Source organism: Macrobrachium nipponense, chromosome 6 (genome assembly GCF_015104395.2).
Source record: "Macrobrachium nipponense isolate FS-2020 chromosome 6, ASM1510439v2, whole genome shotgun sequence".
Classification (NCBI taxonomy): domain Eukaryota; kingdom Metazoa; phylum Arthropoda; class Malacostraca; order Decapoda; family Palaemonidae; genus Macrobrachium; species Macrobrachium nipponense.
In genome coordinates, this window is record NC_061108.1 from 83550902 (window position 1) to 83575594 (window position 24693).

Sequence of the window (24693 nt, forward strand, 5' to 3'; positions counted from 1 at the left end):
TTATGACAGAAAGGTAATTTTAATACCAACTTTATGTACAATAACATGGAATAGATCTCTGTACATTTAAACACCTGTGGCCCCATAAAAAAAAAAACTTTACTCATATGGATTAAAAGAAAAAAAATTTACTCCAATAACATCCATATTCTTAGCATTTTTATACTTTAGTATGAGAATAGTTTCTTATATAGCTAATAATCCTTCCATGGAGACTGTCTATAAAAGACAAAATCATCAATACCATGGAATGCAAATAGAATTTGATTTTTTCCAAAAAATTTAACATTCTTCCATTTATATCACAATTACTTTCCTGCATTAAATACCCACAGACCAAAAACTTGAAGTAGTTTTTTTTATGCTAGATATGGCTACAAAAATTATATTAAATATTCTTTAAAGAGAAAATGAATGGCTACAATTGCAGGTGGGTCATTTTGCAGGTGAGACAGTATTTACATTATGGTCTATTAAATTAACAACAGTAACCTTACTGGACCAAAATAAAAGCTTTTTTTGCACTGAAAGACCTATGCATAGTCAATACAAAGATTCATAGTATTTTGAAAAAATTAAGAATGGTGAATATACTTTTAAAATATGCTAAATACCTGCACACTGATGACTTAGTACTTCAGAACTGCTAAACTTAATAGCAATCTTTAGATTTATTTAATCAGGAAGTGACTGAAGTGACTAAATTTTTCAGCTCCTAGACCAAATCTCTAACTGTAAACTTTCAAGGACATAATTTTTTAAAATTTATCCTTTGTCTCTCTTGATTTCTTCTGATTGTTTAGTATCCTGGGCTGCATCCTCAACATCATCTGCAACTTTTTTACAACCAAGCTCTTGGATATCTCCTCCAAGTATGGAACGGATCCTCTTCAGCACTTCACTTTCTTCTATAGCAACTTGTTTTCCTGTTGGAGAGACATTTCTTAGAAAATAGCTATAAAACTAATCCAATGTGATTTATAATTTTTTTTTTTTTATAATAAATACTTGCCATTAGTTTCGAATCATTGGCAGCTAGAGTTTTGGAATTCACAGTACTCCTAATTTTGTTTTGGCTAGGCGACTAACCTTGCCCACTTTCAGGGTAGAAAGGAACCAGCTTGGCATAGAGCTTCAATTTGTTTATGCCCTTCTGTCCATGCAAGGGGAGGAGGGAGGGCTCCAATCATATAATTACTTGATAAGTATATATAAAACTATTATAAAAATGTCCTTTTTATATAAAAAAACTTGCCAAGTAATTACATAGCTGAATCCCGCATTGATGGCATAGACATATCTACTCCAAAACATTAATCATTGGAATGAAATGAAACAGAAAAAGTTGCTAGCATTGCTAAAATGCTTGTTGGTTCATTACCTAGCGAGAGAGATGCTGTAGCCACTACTTCTGCGGTACTAGTGATGGACACTTCCAATTGCTAGCACTATTAAAATGTTTTCCCTCTCCTGGACTACTTACCATAACACAAAACAACCAAAGCAAACAATGTAGTCGCCTAAACTAAAATTAAAAAGCACTACCCATCCATTAATAAACAAACTGGTGATCACTCCACATACACAGTACCCCCAGGCTCCCCTACAACTCAACACCCTTCTTTCATGGAGAAGAGAAAAAAGGACAGAAGGGATACTTCCTACATTCCCTTTCCCAACACCATTTTAGCAACCAAAAATGGACCCAAAGTACTGCAATTTTCATACGTCATTTCTACTTTGTGCAAGTAATGAGATGCATAAACTGAGGAAAGAGAAACATCTATGAAGGCTAGGGATGTGGCCACCATCCAACTTTGTGTGTTTTCACTTTAACTGAAGGCAAGACATCCTCTTTAATCTGAGAGTGAGCTTGGGTGACCAGTTATCAGGAAAAATGCCAAGGCATTTTTAAAAGTGGATGAGATTTTTTTTTTTTTACTGAGCACCAAAGGCTGCTCGATGGTCAACGAATCTTCTCAGTTCTATGCAAACAGTATCTCAGTGCCCTTACAAGGCAGAGTCCTCTCTTCCTCTTGAGACCTACGATATCTATTGGACTACAGAAGAAGAACATGGCCAGGGTTTGGAAGGGGTATAGTTTTTTTGTAAAAAAAAAAAATAAAAAAAAAAAAAAAATTCCCTGGGAAAAACCGATTCTCATGTTAATTGCATGTACCTCACTAACACACTTAGCAGTAGCTAATGCTACCAGAAACAAAGTCTTCCTTGTGAGATCTCTCAGAGATTGAATGTAGGAGTTCGAACCAGGATTTCAACAGCCATTGAAGAACCACGTCTAATTCCAGGACACCAACTTTGTCTCCTGTTGGTTGTATCACACAACTTAATAAGGTCAGACAAATCTTGATCAGAGAAGAGATCTACTCCTTTACATTTAAAAACTGAGCCCAAGGTTGCTCTGCAGCCTTTCGTTGTTGAGGAAGATAGGCTCTAGATGATCTTAAATAAAGCAGGAAATCTCCAATTTCCGCTACAGATGTCCGAGAAGACAAGATGATATGTCCTCTGCACAAGGGTAGAAAGGCTGTCCACTTGGCTTCATACCCCTTCCCTGAGGATGCATCTGCATCGAGCAATATCTTCTGCAACACTTTGAAAATTCCTTTGCTCGGACCAGTTTCATGACAGTCTGAATGCAGTCAGGGCCAGAGTGGACAGTCTTTGGTGGAACCATCTGAAATGAGGCTGTTTGGCCAAAATGGCACTACTAGTGTCACAATCACATTTTGACGAGTTTGAAACTTGTTAATAACTTCCCTCACCATCTTGAATGGAGGGAAGGCTTCGAAATCATTGTCCAACCAGTCTATTAGCACTGCATCTGTCTCTCATGCTACAGGATTAGGGGCTGGCACACAATACAGAGGAAGACGTTGGTTCCTGGCGGTCGCAAACAGATTCAGGATTGGCCTTCCTCACAGTTTCCAAAGTTCTAAACAAAATAGGGGAGAACTTGCTTTAGGCAGCTCAGTTCATCCACTAATACATCTAATTTTCCCTGGATGAATCTTGTTAGGATCATTGTTCAGTTTTAATCTGCCCAGATGAGAAAGAATCTCACTGCTTCGTAAAGGGTAAATGAATGTGTTCCCCTGCTCCTTGATGTAAGACAGTGCTGTGGTGTCTGAATGGACTGTCAATGTCTTGTTGAATACTTCTACTGCAAAAGCTTGCAATTCCCAGTGAATCACTTTAGTTCTTTTACATTTATATGCCATTTTCTTTGCTCTAGAGTCCATATCCCAGAGACATCTGTCTCCCAGGAGAGGTCCACAGCCTAGGTCTGAAGCATCTGAATAAAACACTAGGTTGGGGCTCGGAGGAAGGAGTGACTTCCCTTGTGAGAGTCTGTCTCTTGACCTCCACCAAAGCTGGTCCTCTTTGATTTTTTGAGTCACTGGAAAAACGAAAACGAAATATGTCTGGATACTTCTTTCTGTCCAAACTGGCCCTTAGATAAAACTGTAAGTTCATGTGCAGTCTTCCCAGAGTTACGAATTGCTCCATGGACGAGAAGGTCCACAGTAGGCTCATCCATTGGGGAAGGAAAAACTCGAAAAGCAGAGATTATCCTCATCCCCAAATTTTCTAACTCCTGAGGAGTCAGTTGAGACTTCTGAAAGTTTATTAAAAGGCCCAAGTCTTGGGTTATGAGAAGGGCCTTTTGAAGGTCCTCCATACATTTCTCCTTTAATTGGGAACAAAGGAGCCAATCGTCTAGGTAAAGTGAAATGTTGATTCCCACTAATTGTAACCATTTTGCTATGGGATGTAACTATTTCACTATGGGAGCTTGCACTCGCTTAAATACCTGGGGAGTTATGGACAGGCAGAAGCAAAGGGCTCTGAATTGATAGACCCTGTTCTGAAAAACGAACCTTAAGAACTTCCTTGAGTCAGGATGAACGGGGACATGGAAGCATGCATCCTGCATGTCTATTGTAATTATCCAGTCTACCTGGCAAATGGATGAAAGGACAGATTGGCTTGTTTCATCTTGAACCTTGGTTTTTCAACATATAAATTCAAGGCACTTACATCCAGAACTGTCCTCCAGAAGCCTTGGGGACTACAAACAGCAGATTGTAGAACCCCAGACAGCAGGTGTCCTTAACCACTTCTATGGCTTCTTTCATGATGAGGGATGATGCCTTCTGGGGGAGGGCCAAAAACCTCTCTGAGCCTACAGACCAGACCCTCAATTATTTCTAGGTATGCAAACCAAAGACTGTTATAATAGAGTATCTTTCAGTATGAGCTGCAAACTCATTCAAAACTTGATAAGGTACAAGTGGCTAGCAAGTGGAGATTTGGGGCCGGTGAGGACTGTCCCTCACTTACCAACTCTCTCCTTCACTCTTCCTATGGCTGCAGGGACTGAGCAGGGTGGCTGAGGTGGAACTAAATATAAAAGGCTCTAGTTTGTGTACCTAGGAACAATAAAAATAATTCAACATTTATTTGTTGCTACAGGAATACAAACCATCACCTTTTATACAGTGGTTGCAAATTTAATATTTACAGCAAAAATGCAAAAATAATCTTAACATCAAATTTTTATCAACTTTAAAATTGCATGGCAGCCATACCCGTCACTCATAAGAGCGGGAAAAGTCAGTGCTCGATGAGCTGTTGGTGTGAGAGGATATGTTACAAGTTGCTTCATCAGCCCCTGAATTGCACATTTTTCAGTCATCTTTAGCAACCCACAGCTCAGTTAGACGACATAATGAGACGTCATAAGCTTACAAATGTACAAAAGTAGAAAAGGCCTGTGCCCTTGCCCAGCTGGAGCAGGAAGTCTGTGATTTGTGTGGCCAGAGATATTGGTGTCTCTCACCAAGCTATTTACAGTTTGTAATAGGCAACAGCTGGACAATCACCAAGAGCGGTGCAACAGCGGAAACCAGTTTGACGGATGAAGAAGACCTCTCCAAATACAGATAAAATTCTGAAGAGGGAAGTATTGAATAATCCTTTAATTACAGCAGCTGCACTGAAGAAAAAGCATCCCGATCTCCTTGGAAACATCACTGTTCGCATGGTACAACATCGTCTGCAGTGTGACTTGGAACTACCATGCCACCGTGCTACAAAGAAGCCGCTCCTCACTGATGGCATGAAGAAGAAAAGGCTGGCTTTCTGTAGGAAATATAAAGACTGGACCAAGGAACAGTGGCATGACGTTATGCTCTCAGATGAATCAATCTTCAGAATGGAACGAGTGCGTCCCGATATCATCACAAGTTCATCGTAAAAACCGTGAAGCATCCACAGTGTGTTATGGTGTGGGGGACATTTACTGGTAAATATGGTAGAGCTGGGTTGTATTTCTTACCTAAGGGGGAAACAATAAAAGGAACAACATATTTAGAAGTGCTCAAGGACCACGTTAGAATTTTACAGGTTACATGTTTCCATTTTTTTTTTTTATGCATGATGGGGCTCCATGTCACGAGAGTAAGACAATAACAAAGTGGCTTGCAGAGAACAATGTATCTGTTTTAGAGTGGCCAGGCAATTCATCTGACTTTAATGACTTTCCAGGCATTTTCAATTGGGTTTAAGACAAAGTTGCAGGTGCCCAGCCCTCAAATATGGTTGAGCTTAAGAATGAGATTAAGTTGACATGGTGCACTAAGATGGACCCTCAATATTTCATGATTCTTGCTGATTCCATGCCTAAGTGCATCCAGGCTGTATTGCAGGCTAAAGGAGAGATGACGAAGTATTAATTCATGTATCTGAACAATAAATAAGTACAGATTTCTGTTTGTTTAATTATCAACCGTAGTTTGCAATTATTTTCTGAAATATGTCAACATTATTTTTGCTGTTAAGATTATTTTTGCGGCCACTGTAATATTAATACTATGACTTACTCCTTAGGAGGGAGGTAAATCCCTTTAATTGACTACAGTTTCCAGCCATCATGGAATTGACATTAACCCAGATGCCCATCATGCAGGGAAAGATGGCTTCTGTAACAACCTACCAGTCTAGCAAATTAGTTGGCCAGAGCAGTGGGCCCTGGGCCTGAATGCCCCTTCTAAAGCAAGAGGGGTTGCTTAATAAATTATATTTCTGTGAACCATGATGTCTCCAGTACGAGACTTCAATTCAGAAGGCAGGTCAATTCTGGCTACTAAACTTAAAGGGTTTAGGACAAAATTCTACCTTGTCCTCTTTTCCCCTTATTACAGAAGAAAGGTCGAGGGAGACACTTCTCTATTCCGGATAGGGAAATGGGTACCTGAAGTCTACTTGCCTGTAATTCGTCCAACTCCAGCATGTACTAAACCCCAGATGCTACTCCCACAGGAATAAGAAGGTAATTCAGTCATTCCACACTCACAACTACATACATACACTTATACTGGACCTAGATACATACAATGATAAACTGACCATGTCTGAATCCATAATTCTGATGACTACACTACTTCTTGTCAGCCACACAGGTCCCATGGAAAAGGTGTCCAAGGACTTACGGACAACATCCCCTCAGGTAGAGTGAGGTTAAATTAGTCTGTCTATGCCAGATATTTGCCCTCATTAACTGAAAACCAACACATTTTCTTAAAAGCACGGCCCAGACTCGCCTAACTATATGAGCTCTTACATGAGAAGGGATACAACCTCCTCAGAAGATGTGCAGGTCTGTCTGATTATTTCACAACGCCATAAAGAATGGGTGTTCCTAGATACTTCCTCCTGTACTGACAGGTGCCATCACTCTTTCCTTTGGAAGAGTTTCTTTTTCTTTTAAAAAGGCACTTTAAGAACCCAAACCAGGCAGAGCAGCATCTCCTCCAAACCTCTGCCTACAAAGTCTTGGAGGGAGAGGACTGGGAAACTTACAGACCAATTGTCTAGAATGGACAGATCTTGAGTTTTGACTAGAAACTAATGAATGAAAGAGAAAAGAGTAATCCCCACCTTTCTGAATGCCAGATATGATATGACAGGCCATGTAACTACACCACCCTCTTTCACAATGCCAAAAGCTAAGAAGAAGTCTTGAGCTTAAGATCTTGGTCCAATGACTAAGGTGCCACAGTAAGACTCAAAAGCACCATGGACACATCCGACTTTGGGGGTCTGAAGTTCCTGATGAGGAAAAAGCTTTTCAAAACTCCTTGTCAGCACAGACAACCCCACCAAAGAGAAGCAGTCTAGGCCCCTTCAGTTTGAACACCTGCGATAATGCAGAGCAACATTCTTTGCTGCAGCCACTGAAGGTAGCCGTTTCGGTGGAGGTAGATGAAGAGTCTGCACTCTGCTGAGCAGATGTTCTGACCAGAAAGGTATCCCTTCTACAACAATTACAGATGATGACCCACTTTCCCTGGTACACATTCACTGAGAAAAGCCTAAGGTACCCAGACAAACCTCTTTAGCCCCTTAAGGTACCGAGACATCTCTCTTACAGCCTGTAGGAAAAGTCTCTTCCACAAGATGCTGGATCAACTCCAAGTGCGAGGGTGTAGGGAGTACTTCCAGGTAGTACCAGCAAACATGTGGCTGGGACAAAAGGGTGGGCCACAGGGGCAACTTTCTTGGCTCCTCAACCAAAAGAGACAGCAGACTTGGGTACCACTCAGCATGTGGCCAACGAGGAGTCGTCTGAAGACCAGGGGTGACAACCACCTGGTTTATCGCCATGCAGGAAAGTTTGAAAAGTTGAAACATCTACGTACATATGTACATCACCACCCAAGTAAGCATGGGAGACAACCATAACTCAAACAACTTCACTACCTGAGAATGTAGCGACTACAGTCAACCCCTGTATTCGTGGACTCACCTATTCGCGGCTTTTTCTGTAACCCACACCAAAAATTAAAAAAAACAAATTTCAGGCTATTTCCTAAATTGCAATTACCAATTTGAGCAACTTAACCAGAAATTCAAAGATGCTACAGCTCTTTACAAAAAACTATTTAACAAGGACTGAATAGGATCTTAAGTAAAAGAACGAGACTAATACAATTTGCAGCTGAAACCTTACAACTATACCAAGGTTACTAGAAACAACTCTTAATCACCAATAACATGTTACATCAAAAGTCAGAATGATTAAGCAGTTCTTCAATGCACACACAAATGCTGAATTTCCAGAACTGCTTCTTTTTCCGAGGTTTCTCTTAACTGGTCAGTTTTATTTGGAAACAAAAATATCTACTGTAAATCATAGCAAAGTGCATATCAATACCATTAAATATTTGTAGTGTTGATTAGAATTTCGTCTGAAGATGATATATGAATGCTGACACATGAAAAGAATTACATCATTTGACAATAGTGTTTTACACAAGACACAGGAAGCTATGGTACTGGTGAAAGCTTTGCTAATCTCTATTTAATCTACAACTACTACATACCAATTAACCATAAATTGCTGTAAACTGTGTGGAATGAACTCTAAAATATTCCCCAAAAGACACTGGAAGCTGTGCTAACGCTAGTGGTGAAAGTTATGCTAATCCCATTACTTATAAATAGCTTTAAAACTCTGCACAATACACCAATTACTTTCAGAGAAATGATTCCACTCAATTTTTTTTTCCCAAGACCATCATTTGATTTGTTTTTGCACTCTACCATTCATGGATTACTATATTTCATTGCATTTTTATCTAAAATTCAATTACTATATTTCATTGCATTTTTATTCTACCTTCAATCACTACATTTTTATCCAACCTTCAAATAATGCCTGGTATTAATAAAGTTATTTGGTCTGATTTCACTTTTGGCTGGAGAACAAATGTTGTCTCATTTTTACTATGAGTGGCTTATTACCAGTCCATTTCCTGTGTTTCTGTTGTAATAATCAAATTTTTCGCATGATTTTCAATGTTGGTGAATTTTCAATTTAGTTTGGTTGTTTTCTCTTTCTCGATGTAATGGCTGTCCAGTGAAACTTTTAACTCTTTCCTTTCTTCTGTTGCTGCCTGTGTGGTCCATGCCTCAGTTAACAACTTTTGGTTCTCGATCCTGTCTCATAATTACATGTTCATTTGCCTTCAACTACTACCTCCTCAACCCTATGAAGAAGTAGCCCCTCAACAAAGAAGTAGCTTCCATGCTATAGAAGGGTGCCATCAAGGTGATTCTTCTGGAGACCCCAGGACTCTTCACATGGCTCTTCCTCATTCCGAAGTCATCAAGAGGATGGACATCCGTTATAAGGTTTAGCCAATTTTAAAAGCTTCTTTGCGTGAGCCCCTTCCGTTTAGAAACAGAAGTTTGCACAGATGTGTCTGCAGAGGGGAATTCCTTACATATATAGACCTGTGGGGGAGCCTACTTCCATGTCCCCCTTCACCTGCTTTCCAGGAAGTATTTAGGGCTGTCCAGTTCTAGACCTTTTGCTTCTGACTTCATACACATGGTATTTAACCCTTAATGAACAGATACCATCATATGAGTAACAATAACAGGTTTCGAGTGGTGATGAATTCACTCATGGTGAGCATCAATATTATGTGCTATCGATTTCGAGGAATTGGGCAGGAAAGAGGTTCCATTACTTCTGTAGCCCATAAATTCACTAATGGCAACTTTTAGACTAGCTCAAATCAATGATTGTAGATGGCTCATGAGATAGTTGCTTCTTTTTCTCCCATGATGACTTTGATTAATTTGCTCATAAATATTATAACCAGGGGTTGTTGTTGGTTCTTATCTGTTATAATATTATGTCAGTTATAATTGTAATTTTGAAAAGAAAAGTGCAAAGAAATATTATAAAAAATAAAAAAACTATGTATAATAGAAAAAAGTTTCTGCATCTTCAATCTCTGTATGTAAATATTTTACAACAAATATACAGAATTTGCTATTGATTTTAGTTCTTATCCATTATGATATTGTGTGAGCTTTACTCACGTAATTATGAATTTACAAAATAAAATAAATTATTAAAAAAACATGTATGACATGGTAAAACTTATGATTGCCTTTAAACAAGGCCCATAAAGGGGTTGTAAATCCTCACTTTCAACTTCCTGTGGAAGGTAAGGGAAAAAAAAAATTTCATATGGCATGTACATTTGCATGCCTTCCTCTTTGTGCTGATGTTTTTTTTTTTCTCTTAAATTGGCCAACCTCATAGTTTGCCCAGTCTGGATTCCTGTACATAGTTTTTTGAGCCCAGCTCTTAAGGGTTAAATCATCTGTGAAGCTCTGACAGTGTTATCAAATACTAATCTCCAGAATCTTGTCTATGCTAATCAACAAATCCTTCATTCATTTGTGTGTGTATATGAGTGAATACATCTTAAATGGCAGAAGTAGACAATAATGCCTTTTGGTGTAAAACCTTGTAGCAATGCACGTTAGCATATTTTTCAATTTCATTACTTGCAAACAGCTGCTGTCTTTCTACCACCAATGCAATGCGGTGGCATTAATGACAAATGCATAAAGGGTAATGCTTACAGACTACTCTGGAAGTTCCTCTTCTTGATATGCTATACCTGACATTGTTCATATTACTAGTACCTTGAATTTTCTATGCTTCAAAAAGTGGTCCTGACTTCATTTTTGGTGATGAAGTATGGTTCTTACTTAACGAAATGTTAAAGGTTAGACTAGTGATATGTGGTGTAGTGAAAATCCTGATGTTTCATGAAATACTCTTGCACATTCAAAAACTTAAGAGTACAGTGTGCTCTAAGTAGGTGGGCATGCGGCGGGTCAAATTTCTTTGAGGCTCGCTAGTTTTAGTAAGACAGCACCACACAATATGTTAAGTGAAACACAGTCTACTTCTTGGGTTGTTAAATGACTAATTCACATCCAAGACCTTACAACTAATTACTTTCAACTGGAAATTCTGAAAGGATGTTCTAAAAATCTAACCTACACTTTAGAACTGAACCCAATAAAAAAAAATGCAAAATAAACATTACTGTAGTAACCCTAAACAAAGTCTAATACAGCTATAAAAACATGTATTTATGCTGTAATATTCTTAATCTGGCAAAATGCATTTGGAAGTAGTTGGCCACAAGATGATGATTGGTTGGAAGTAATACAATGCCCAAAGTGCATGTCATATTTCATGTAATTACAGTAGAGCCCCGGATTTCGACAATAATTCGTTCCAGAAGGAGCGTCAAAATTCGATAATTTCAAGATCTGAATTAAGTTTTCCCATAAGAAATAACTGAAAATGGATTAATCCGTTCCTGACCACTAGTTATTACCCTAACCTTGCCTTTTTATACAATACATTACATGTAAATTACAACTTAATAAGTTAAGAGTTAAATAAATATCATATTAAACATATATTTATAATTTTAAATGTATAATTTACACTCTAAAAGAAAACTGGCCTATTTCCAACCGATTGTTGACTGAGCGCCATAGGCTACCTTAGTAAGTAGAATGTAGTTTAGAGGATAGGCATAAAACGTGTTGCTAACATAATAAAGCATTGAAAAGCAAGTGTAATTATTACATAAAATAATAAACTATTAAAATTATACTCAATTTATATTTGTTATCAAAAACTTATGAAAAATTGCCTACATTAATCGGCAGGTTGTGGCATGAAAGGAGGTAAACAAACCATAGCGCAGCCCTGGTGGCTTATAGTGGGACTATGGTAGTAAACAAACCGTATTGTTGCTATAAGCCTAGAAACGTTTACATTCGGTATTAATTTAATGTAAATCTTATACGGAGTCGAATAAAATACTGTATGCATCACTAAAATTATCTTCAGTAAATGTTATGATACTAACGGTTTTGTGTTCATAAATACCCTTATAATAAAGGTTCATCTTCTATGATGGCAAATTTTTGGCAAATATCAGGGCTGGTTACAAGCTTATTGGACTTTGAAAAAAAATATGGTACATGGTACATATATACGTACATATAAGTAAAAGAATCGTCTTGATTTCTATAATTACTATACCATTACGTACCAGCTTAATATCAGGCTAACCTCTTCTTTATGAGGATGCTTACAAACCAAGCATACAGATTGCATTCGTTACTGCGCACACGTTACACTACCAAATCTCATACGTAAACATTGACGTATTTTTACATTAGAAATAAAAGAATCGTCTTAATTTCTATAACTACTACGTATGCCATAGCGGCTTCTCTGATTTAAGCTAAGGCTAGCCTCCTCTTTAACAGCAAGCTTAACAAAGCTTAATGATTGCGTTCGCTACCAAACCACACACGTTACGTACGTAAAAATGGTTTCACTACCAAATCTCACGTGCAAACATAGACATATTTTTACTGCAGACATAAAAGAATCGTCTTAATTTCTATAACTACTAAGTATACCATAGCTGCTTCTCTGATTTAAGCTAAGACTAACCTCCTCTTTAACAGCAAGCTTATCAAAGCTTAAAGATTGCATTCGGTACTGAACCACACACGTTAAGTATGTAACAGTGGTTTCACTACCAATTCTCATATGTAAACATAGACATATTTTTACAGTAGGCATAAAAGAATAGTTTTAATTTCTATAACTGCTATGTATACCATAGTGGTTTCTCTGATTTAAGCTAGGGCTAACCTCCCCTTTACCAGCTAGCTTAACAAAGCTTAAAGATTGCGTTCGCTACCGACCCGCACACGTTACCTATGTAACAGTGGTTTCACTACCATATCTCACACGTAAACAATGACGTATTTTTATGGTAAACATTAAAAGAAGCTTCTTAATTTTCTATACCGTAATTTACAATGTATACCATAACGGTTTCTCAGTTAAAGCTAAGACTAAACCTTCCTCTTTAACAGCAAGCTTATCAAAGCTTAAAGGATTGCATTTCAAGTACTGAACCACACACGTTAAGTATTTAACAGTGGTTTCACTACCAACATATTGTAAACAATAGCATATTTTTACAGTAGGCATAAAAGAATCATCTTAATTACTATAACTATTACGTATACCACAGCGGCTTCTCTGATTTAAGCTAAGGCTAACCTCCTCTTTACCAGCAAGCTTAACAAAGCTTAAAGATTGCGTTTGCTACCAACCTGCACACGTTACGTATATAACAGTGGTTTCACTACCAAATCTCACACGTAAACAATGACGTATTTTTATGGTAAACATAAAAGAAGCTTCTTAATTTCTATACGTAATTACAATGTATACCATAGCGGTTTCTCAGTTAAGCTAAGGCTAACCTCTTCTTTACCGGCAAGCTTAAAAGGCTTAGATTGCGTTGCTACCGACCCGTACATGTTGCATACGTGACAGTGGTTTCACTACCAAATCTTACATGTAAACATTGACGTATTACAGTAGATATAAAAGAATCGTCTTAATTTCTTAATTACTACGCACATATATACCATAGTGGCTTCTCTGATAAATCTAAGCTATGGCTACCCTCTTCTTTACCAGCAAGCTTAACACAGCTTAAAGATTGCATTCACTACTGAACCGCACATTACCTACGTACATGTCACTGCCTTCACTCCAAACCTAACACTTAAATATGTACTGCATTTGCTACAGAAACGCACGCCTCATGTGTGAGCATTGTTTTTAGACTAGGTCTAAGCCTAAAAAAGCAAGCAAGGGTGCTTGATTAAATATTTTTTTCACTCATCACTTTCATATAGGGATGATGATAGACGAAACTTAAGGTTTATTTTAAAGTTGGGAATGGTGGAAACATTTTGAAGAAGGAAAAGGTGAGATGCCATGTAAACACTTTTCCATTATTTCAGAGATTAACAATATCCAAATGTTTGAACAGATAGCCAGTAGTAGTGTTTTTTGTCTCATGATGCACCTGGCAGCAATGAACAACCTCCACTACGGTTTGTTTTGCTCTAAATCCTTCAAAGCGCATTCTTAGAGGTCTTTGTGTACTGTACCTCGTACTTTGCATTTAAGAAGGAGTAAAGAAGTGTAGGAGTTTTGAGGGAGAGAGGAAGCTTGAATTGGGCACTCAGTTCTTAGCACCGGCCCTGGACAACATTAACAGGATTACTGTCGTAGCCTACATACACAATTAATAAATACATGAAAAATGTGTGAAAATGACTTCAAATATAACATCTTGATATCTACTGAAAAATTAAAACTAAAAAAAAGGAAATCAAACAAACCAGTCTCTACTCAAGAAGAAAAACATAAATATTACTAATCATTATCATGCCACTGAAACACCATTTTTCTTTAACAGATCACATACACAATGAATTAATACTTGAAAATTGTGTGAAAATCACTTCAGACATAATTAAAATTTTGATAACTACTGAAAAAAATAAAACTTAAAAAAGAAAAAAATTATTCACACTTTACTGACTGTTAGTCATGCCACTGTGGGTATTTTTATATTCACAAAATTTAACATTCCATAGTTGTGTTCAAACTTAGCAAACTCATTTGTTAGTGCTGCTTTTGAGGCAATTTCACTATGAAGATACATATATTCACTATAACTGTATATGCAATCAAGGAATTTTCTGCATTTTATTTAAAATATTGGTGAAAATACATTCTAAAATTGTACTAGAACCCTTAGTATGATAGAATTTATGCTAAGCTCTAATTCTTGGGTCAAATTATGCTAAAAAACATGAAATTATGCTACATTTGGTAACACTGGATGACGCTAACTAGCGGCGGCTGGCGGAAACAGTTTTGTTTACAAACATTATATGGTCTGGGGGTCAGAATTCGGTTTTTAGGTTGAACACAGATACAAAGTTTATTGGAAATTTAGTGGCGAAATCCGATTATGTCGAGTTCTAATACGGTCGTGAGCCGGGGCTCTACTGTACTTGATTTTAATAAAGGCATATTTGATAACCAAACTTTCTCCTTTTAAATTAATAAATATTATATCTGTTAGTAATACTACCAGGTTGATAAGTTATATAAAAAAAACAAAAGTGTTGATAAGTCCAAAATAAACAGGAAGGTCAGTTGTTAAGGCCTGTGAAACTTAGTGTTTTTTGTTTGTGCACCTACATAATGAGCCACAATAACCCATGAATTACAGATTTAACCATAAAATGCCAACCAAAGTAATATAACACCACACTCTAAGTGATTATAGTTTCAATAGGTCTTAAACCAGGAAACTACTATCATGAAAATAAACCGGGGAGGTTCTCCAGCCCTAGCATATACATAGATGTTTGTGTTTACCTCCCCTTAAGTTTCACAAAGCAATTTTTATCACTAATAAGTTTTAAGTTACATCTAGTAGAGTTACAAACTACTGAAAATTATAAATATGTTTTTTAAATATTTAGAGTAAATTGTTCCAACTTCATAAAATTATATAGAATGAAATAAAGTATCAACATATTCACTTTCTTACTTATTGTTTGTTTGTATGGTGTTTTTACGTTGCATGGAACCAGTGGTTATTCAGCAACGGGACCAACGGTTTTACGTGACTTCCGAACCACATCGAGAGTGAACTTCTATCACCAGAAATACACATCTCTCACTCCTCAATGGAATGGCCGAGAATCGAACCCGCGACCACTGAGGTGGGACACTAATACCATACCAACCATGCCGCTGAGGCGCTGTACTTTTTTACTTATGAACACATTTTTCATTAGCTGTCAACTCAATAACAGTATCAACAGGCAACACATTTATGGGAAACATATGGGCCATGAAATGAGGTTTCATCTGGTTCCCTGCATAATTATATGAAATGTAAAAATGCTATTTTGACATGTTACACTCAACTAATCATCATCAAGCTTCAAAGTACTTCTATGTGCATTTTTGCGAGATCCAAAAAAAATTAGCAGAATATGGGTAACACCCAGCATAAGAACTTCAAAACCTCTCATGAAGACAAAACAATACAATGAAAATATCAACTGAACTCTATAAACCTCAGTATGTTAGTAAAGTAACCTAGTTTTGTTCTTGAGACTGGTTAATTGTAGAACACAAAATTAATATATTGAGAATAAACACAAAATTGGGCCTCAAGAGTATATCTGTTTAAAAGCATCATGCATTACATTTAGGGACTGAACATGCATGTGAACTCACGGCAAGTCAAAGTATTCCTACTCTAAAAGCATTCTTGCCCAATTAGTTAAAACTATATACAACTTAAAATGGCTTCTTGCTCTGGCTGTGGTCTTAAAAGTGCCTTTAAACAAAGGGGAGCGTGTGCAAAAAAGCAACTCTCACTTGAATTTGTTTTTTTAACAAGAACAAGCCACATTAACAAAAGAATGAACCACATTAAAAAAAAATAAGGCTACATTTGCTGGAGTTTCTTCTCTATTTCTGTATGTGTGAGTACATGAAGTGTGTCTGTGCATTCTTTGTTTACCAGTTGCAGTTGAATGCCATTATGCAACATTCTAAATAAAAGTTCAGAATGAAATCTACAGCAATACAAATAAGACTTGGCAGTACTGCTACTGTATAAGGCTAGTGAATGTAAGAAGGATATCCTTTAATTAAAAAAAATACCTAGTAAGGACAGCAAAGCATTCATAAAGATTCGATGTAACCATGCTAGGTTTGCCTACATTTGTCTGGTAAGAATTCCTATTAGATATACAATAAGTTACTAAATTTCCCATACATCATCAGATGAACTTCTGCCTACTTCATATATAGCCATAATACTTATTCTTCTCATCTTTTTACTTACTGTACTACATTTAATTTCTAATGGTACTCTTACAGATGGTCCTAGTATGCATTACTATTTCCAGTTGCTGACAACTGAATCCAAAAATACTAATAAAATCAAAACCAACATGAAACTTACATAAACAATAAATTTAAATTTCTTATATTTTAAAAATTATAACAATGCACTGACCTTGTTATACTGTGTTTACCCTTCTCAATTAATTTTAGTAGATTTGTTTCAAAAAGTTGCCATAAGAAAATATAAATTTGAATCTGAGAGTATTACAAGAGAAAACGAAAAAAAAAAGCAAAACAAGACAAACCAACATCAAGCTACAGTAAATCGAATAATTTAAAAATCATAATTTTTAGATACTAACTATATAATCCAACCTAAACCACATGCCTGAAATCTGTGCAACCAAGTTTAAGGGTGCAAGCACTGAACAACTGAGAAAAAGCCTTTTCCTAGCTGGGATTATGGGCTTTATCCACTGCTAACCACATTACCTTAGACTGTTCAATATATGTATTAACATTTCAGTAACATTAAGGAGTCTCTATGTAGTACATATATGAAAATAAATTCTTTATATGGACCTCTGTTCCTTTGTAGTATAAAATACCATAGCCATATAAATTCACACGTCATCAGTGAATTATTCAAAGCATGGATAACAATAAAACTCTTGAAGACAATTAAGCTGGTAAACTAACATAGACTGTTAATAACTGGTAACAAGTGTCAAAACAAAAAACATTCTTATACACACCCTAACCAAAAATGGCTCGTTTTATCTTAGATAAGAGACCCTGGTCTGATGTATCTGAGGAATAAGAATCTGACTTGCCAGAGGACTTAGAGCTGTCCCGTGAACTTGTTTTAGGTGGTTCATCTTCATAAGCTTTCTTCCTTCCTGAAGAAAACAGGAGGAATACTTTAATAGAATGCCTAACAAACTTTATTATTTCCTATACATAAAACTTTATTTTACATGTTCCTTAATGTTAGGACGAGTGGTTAACATGACATCCAAAGTTCACTAATACCATGAGGACACCATGAAACTGTTGCTGGTTTAATTGTTGATTGATTGACTGATTTATGAATATTTGGTCTAATGATCTGGCACTAGAGTCATTGGGTTATTCAGTACCAAACCTCACAGTTCCAGTGCCAGGTCATTAGACCAAACATTCATAAATCATTTGGTTTGGTAATGAATATCCTATCAGCAAAATTAGAGTACTTCAACAGATTACATAATAAGAGGTACTATTCTGTTCCAAATAACACTAAATCTGCAGAGCTGGAAGATGAGAACTCAAATGGTAGATCTCTACATTAGAAAAAATGAAATTATTGGAAATATGCCAGTATATTTGTAGACATATACATGTCCTCCTATTATAGGAGTTCCTGAATATTACAATGAGGCAAGAGAAATGACTGTTTTATGTCTTCAAATCAACAGCAAAGCATAACATAGCATACCAAGTGACTACTAAACAAAACTTGGGACAAAGGTCACAAGAAACCTGAAGTCCAATTCCCAACATGATAAGTCACCATAATCATCAACATTACCAAATTCAGCTTTTCCCTTTACAGAGCTAGATGTAATCAGATGTAAAATAAGTTCTCCCCATTCTTCTCTACCTTATCCATTTCCTAGGCAGAAGTGACTTGGCATGAATTTTAGTACTAAAGAACTAAAATGCCTTCAGAGCCCCAGAGAGGCTTCCTATGAATTCAATATATCTCCTAGTTATGTCCTCTGTTCATTATGGTTTACAAGCTAAGACATACCTAGGAAGTTCAATCACCACCAACTTAAAGAGGAAAAAACCATCTATAAAAATGATGAAGCAGGCTGGTGATGTTATTTCTGGCTCACATTATCTTCAGTGCTTGACATGGTCTGTAAAGGTCTCAAATAATATGTGAAGCCAAACAAGTCAGGAATGATTAAGACAGGTATACCTGGGAGTCATTTGCATCACAACAATAATATGAGCTGTGATTAAATTTCCACAGAAACCAATGGGTGGCACACAAGCATTAAATGGGAAGCATGGGTAAAAAGTAAAATGTCCCATGTGCCACAATATATTTTTCCTTTATTCTGGTGTAACAGCTCTTATCTCACAGACCAAAACATTTGTAAATGTATGACTTAACATCATCTGGTTCTGTATGTGTAACCATTATCCGTGAGGTATAATGGACTACCCTAATGACAGGTCAGGTAGTACAAACTGGAGAGTTTATCCCTCTTTTTGATAGACCTAATAAGCCCAGTGAGTTCCTATGCTTTGTGAAAATCTAAGCAAGTACTCTGTATTAAAAAACAATTAGGGTGGGAGGTCTTATTACTAACAGTGGATTTTATTATTACTTTTTTTCAATAATTCCCACATGAATCAAAATTAGCCAATGTTCCGCCTGTTCCAAAAATATAATGAGTTAAGATTACAATTGAGTAGTTTAAGGAATTCATAATTCAAGCATTTTTCTAAGTTATTGTAAGTTAGGCTTTAAACACTTATACAGCAACTTAGAATCTAGATCATTCATATGCACAATAAAGGCTCTTAAAAACTAAGAAACATTGAGGTACTTGTGATGCTCTCTAAACTGTGAAGTGAGCCCACTTTGTCTCCAGACTTGATTTTCACAGCCATGAAAATATTCCATTATTCCACAAAAATACTCGATATATGACATCCAGGCAACAAATTCACCTAACGTGAAGTCTGCTGCATCTCAGGACCTTGAGGTTTGTCATAATTATTTGGAACAGCAGTTTTATTCCTACTACTAAGGGTAACCATGATCATGATCACTGCTGGGTGATTTCTTATTTGACCATTTTCTGTAAAGTTGAGTCCAAAAAAGAAATTTCACCATGAACTTGCTTTTACACAAGATTATCCCATTCTGTGGAAAATTATTAGGAAATATATTATCCTTTGGCTTCCAATAGAATGTGTGTGGTTACTGATAACAAACTAGTAACATAATAAAATATTTTCAAAATATGATAGCAATGCCCATTCAGTAATGTACCTATATATAATTGTTTTATAATGCCAAAAATTAGCAGCATGAAATTTAGTTGTCATCTACTACTTCTCAACCAACCACCTAACTAGACAAATTTCATAAGTAATTTGTACTTTTCCTAACATACAAAACCTTCAGTCTTTACATAAGGGATTTACTTTCAGCACAAGCTGGATCTGGCTGTTAACTAAAAACAAGATGGTTATTGGTAGTTGGCTACCGACAGTAGGGAAGGAGGCCCAGACATCCAGGCTGTAAGCATTCATTTTTTCTTTCAGCCGCAGTTTGAGACAAACGTGTCTCTTCTGCTGCCAGTCATTCAACTTGATTCTTTGTAATTCTTCTTTATTCTTTCCATTTCTGAATGTATAATTGTTGTTTAGGGATATTTTGGGAAATACTGTACTCTACAACATGTTCGACTCTGTTTACATATAGATAGTATGTAGTTTTATTCATTCTTTCTTCCTGCATAGCTGTTCCTACACAATTATGCTGCATAGCTTTTATCAACTTGTTATAGCCAGTAAGAGCCTTCCTCTTTGATATTCTCTTCAAGTTGTTTTCCCTTTGATATAATGCAAACCCAACTCTTGTCTTAACCTTGGTATTTTTTCTTTTATTCTGTTATATCTTTTTCCTATCACACATCCAAGAAAAAGATTACCTGCTATCACTGAGCAAGTGCTCCAAGTCCCAAAAAATTAAAAGCTATGTCACTAATGTCGGATACATAAGACTTCAAGGTAATGCACTAGATATCTGATATGCAATACTTCTGGATGTGGATTCTGTGTTTCAAACTAGGTGCATATCAAATGGCACAGTAGAAACCTTCACTGAGGAGAGACGGCATAATGTTGCCATCGGTCAACTTTCCAACCATTTGCTTACTCCCAAGTAGCCAAATATTAGCAGACCTTGCCTGGGTTGAGCAATGCCAATGAGTATAAATCAATCAAGCACAGCACTAGTCCCGGGACAAACTTAGAACCTATGCCAACACCCTATATATTGTAGCAAGTTTAAACAACAAGATTAAAACAATGGTACTTTAGTAAAAGATAAGTTTCTCATCCACCAGCAATCACAAGCCAAATGAATTAGAAGAAAACATAATGGAGTCAAGAGTTGTTAAATTGTTGAATAGAGAGCCTGAGAGCTATGTAAGACAACTGATTATTGTTTTTGTTTGAATGGTGTTTTTACGTTGCATGGAACCAGTGGTTATTTAGCAATGGGACCAATGGCTTTACGTGACTTCCAAACCATTTCGAGAGTGAACTTCTATTACTAGAAATGCACATCTCTCACACCTCAATGGAATGCCCGAGAATAAAACTTGCAGCCACAGAGATGGCAGGCCAAGACCATACTGATCACGCCACTGAGGCGCTGACAACTGATTATTAAATCTGTGCTATGAAAATCTCTTGGTCTCCCTAAAATGTCCCTCCTAATGCAGTGCAAAATTACAGAACTTGTCTATTTGTTATACCCTCTTTCTACAAAAGAAAAAGAAAAAAATAATTAAAAATAAAAAAAACGATCATCCACAAGGGATTTTTTGCCACTTCAACATGTTAGAACTTGTAAGGTAGACAGGTAGAGCTTATATTTAATATTGTAATGCGACACTTAAGGTGTTGTAACCACTAATACAAAAGGATATACCAATATTTACTTAGTAAGCTTCTTTAATAGATCAAGATTTATGAAGGCATGTACTATGTATTATTGATATTTATTAGTTTAACCAGAACACTGAGCTCTTTTATTTAGCTTACAAAGGGGTGGCCACAGTAGTCATGGAAACCAGATGGTCCCTGAATGTTAATTCTTGTCAGCACAGTTAGAAAAAATTAAAAAATATCATTATTGATATGAAAATTATAGTATGAAAATGGCACTTACATAAATTTCAGATGGCCTGTTATTGTCTATCAACATTAAGGTGCATGTGCATTGAAAAGGAATATAATTAATCTTATAGACTGTACCTTTTAACAGTTTTCCACTATTTAAGCATATCAATTTGCACTTGACATTCAAACTTTGTTCCTACAACAACATACTAAGGCTAACTTATAGTAATTCTTCTTTTTATAAATCTTGCTTAAAAATGAAGATAACAGAACAGTAGAGGCAATACTGCTCCTTATCCAACCTTCCTGTGTTACCAAGATATATGATCAAATATTCTAACACTGGATCCTATATGAAAATTAACACTGATTCATCTGATATACCTGCCACAATCTCTTTGCTTGGTAGCATCATATACATATGTCAACACTACCTATTTAGGAGTCTAAACCTACTTAAGAATTTGGTGATACTGAAATCTTCATACAATGCTTTTCTCACAGCCAACAAGAAATGGCAAATGTAAAAATCAAATTCTATTAAAATTTAGAAAGGCAGTTCAGCAACAAACTTGCAATACCAAACCTGACACGGGTAATCGCATGGAACAAATGCTTACCTTTATACTTGAATGCACTTGACCTCCATTCTAAAGTATAATTTATTTCCTACATCCTGAACTACTAAATGCACATGAGCACTGTACAATGTGTGAGAGTTAAAGTGTCAGTGCGTTTGTACTTTGCAAACATGAACCAATTACACTTTAACATGTTAACAACAAAAATGCTAGTGCATTTATAAATTAATAAATACAATTCATATATGTACTGTATGGATAATAGTATGCAAAAAAATTGCATTACTATATAATGCATGTTTTTGTATATACATTTGTACTGAGCTTGTAAACAACCATGACGCACTAAAGTATTTGTCCAATAACTGCAGGGGTTAGGGACCACAACCATCAGTGTTAAGCAAAAATCTACATAAGTTGGTATCCCTTCTAAAAATGCTTATATAAAAGGCTATTTAAATAGTTCAAAACATCACAGATCTAACTCTAAAAATGCTAATAACTGCCTATTTTAATGGTTGAGCACCAAATATACCTTAAACTATCATCCTAATACCCTTTAATATGATTTCAATATAATATAATTAAAAAATACATGGCTTTCAGCTACGTGTGAAAACTAAAACTCTAGTACTCCCTACATTCATCACAGCCATTTTCTCTCATACAACAGAGTTGAATACTGTACAGTATTTAAATATTCAAAAATGCATTGAAAAAAATATCAAATATCAAATTATAAAGGCAATCAACAGTGATAAAATATTCTCTTGTATATGTACAAGTTAAAATGATTTACAAATTTTCAAATATTATTAACCCTCTTGCGCACAGGCCGAAAATATAAGGGTGTAAGTTACAAGACTTTTCCCTCGGTCCGAAAAGAACACGCGCATGGAAAAGTTTTTTGGTAAAATTAAGTACGTCCAAACTATAATTGATATACACTTCTGGTTAGTGCTATTATGTCAGCAAATAATTTAATTATTTCCTAATGCAATCAGAATATCTTTAGGAGGCTTAGAAATAATAAAAATGATGTGATGAATGTGAAATTTTTAAGAAAATCATAGATATTTTTTTGAAATATTCATGAAAAATATGATAATTAGGTTTGGGAGTTTGTTTTATACCTAAATTGTGTAGAAATGTTTGATCTTTCATGTGGAAGCAATAATTTTGATATAAATGTTTGCTAGTTAGCTGTAATTGATTGAAAAAAGGGATTTTGACGAAGGAAAATTCTATTTCTGGGCAAAGGCCCGTGTCGCCCAGTGAAATGTCCCTATAGCACACATTTCTATGGTAAAATATTGCTATAATACCAGACAAAAAAGCTAATATGGAAATGCCAGAATATTCTGGCTTGCTCACCTTATCTTAAGGTGTCGGTATGGTTTTTGGGGCGAGTGAAACCACTACCAGAGGTCCTTTGCCATTTAGATTCATCCTTCTTCAAAATCCCTCAACTATAGAGGAGCCGACCTAAGGCCCACTCCTCACTACCGTTACGGCTAGCGCCTCTGACGTCATTCCTTTCGATAGCACGATCCACATCGCACGTGTTTTTTCTGCTCTGTGTTGTGTTCGTTCCTGTTTTCAACATGGAATGTCAAGCTTCTTCTGCATCCAAGTTAAGTACTGCTATTAACGTTTTACACCATTTAGGGACTGCCCTGGGCCCATTTAACCGTTTTATTTAGGTTTTTATGGACGGCGTTCCATGCGGCATCGTCCCCGAGCCGCCATGTGCGTCTCGCTCCCGCGTGTTACCTTGTTTCGTGCCCCATTCAGTCCCCTATACCGTTTGAGCTCAATTTTCTCTTAGCAGTACGTTCTTATATTTACGATAATGCATTTATTGACGTTTTATTCACGTTATGTTATTTCTACATGGGGGTTGTTTTCCGAGCTCATCCTAGGCTCGTAGCCTACGCCGTTACCTTCAGCTTAGATTTCATGCATGCATGTTCATTTCAGTTTTCAGGTTACTCTTAGTTAGGCTCCCTTTCGAAGGACCATGGTCCTTCTCTCTTGTCCTCGAGGCCCCCCTGGCCACGCGCCCAGCGTAATTTTGTCTCGGCATAGGCTAGCTGCTCGGAGTCGCCAGGCTCATCCTTCCTTCTCGGTTGGCCCGACCCAGCTTCTCCAGGACACGTCTTTCTCTCTACCATCATATTTTCTTCCTTTCCCCCCGTGTTTTGTTAGGATGTTATTTTGTATTATCATGCTTATCGAGACGGCTTTGGCTGGCCTAGGCCTCCTCTGATCGAGTGGCCTTTCTCACCGCATGGCTCACCACACGGTCGAGAGAGGTTCCAGGCGACCACATATGAGCCACCCAGCATCGGTCCTCCCAGCCCTCCTCCCCCTCCTTGGGGAGAGATACGCTCGCTCACGTTGTCTCAAGCAACCGATCCGAGCACCCTCCCTTCCCTCCCTCCCATGCGGGGGGATACGGGAGATAGCTGGAGGACGCTTGACGAGCGGGTCCGCTCCATGCCGCTCTCCCCTGTA

At 36.8% G+C, this 24693-nt stretch overlaps 1 protein-coding gene across 3 annotated transcripts in view; it reads right to left on the minus strand.

Annotated features, from left to right (window-relative positions):
- The window catches only part of LOC135216361 (protein tumorous imaginal discs, mitochondrial-like), a 162677-nt gene continuing 137984 nt past the window's right edge, over window positions 1-24693 (minus strand). The window contains exons 8-9 of one of the 3 annotated variants that reach the window (XM_064251604.1): window positions 17437-17580; window positions 789-926 (exon numbers count right to left, since the gene is read on the minus strand). In XM_064251604.1, coding sequence (XP_064107674.1) covers window positions 17438-17580 — 143 coding nt within the window. In that variant the 3' untranslated portion in view covers window positions 789-926; window position 17437. Of the gene's footprint in view, window positions 927-17435; window positions 17581-24693 lie in introns of those variants that run through there. The other 2 variants (XM_064251603.1, XM_064251605.1) reach the window with 2 other exon arrangements.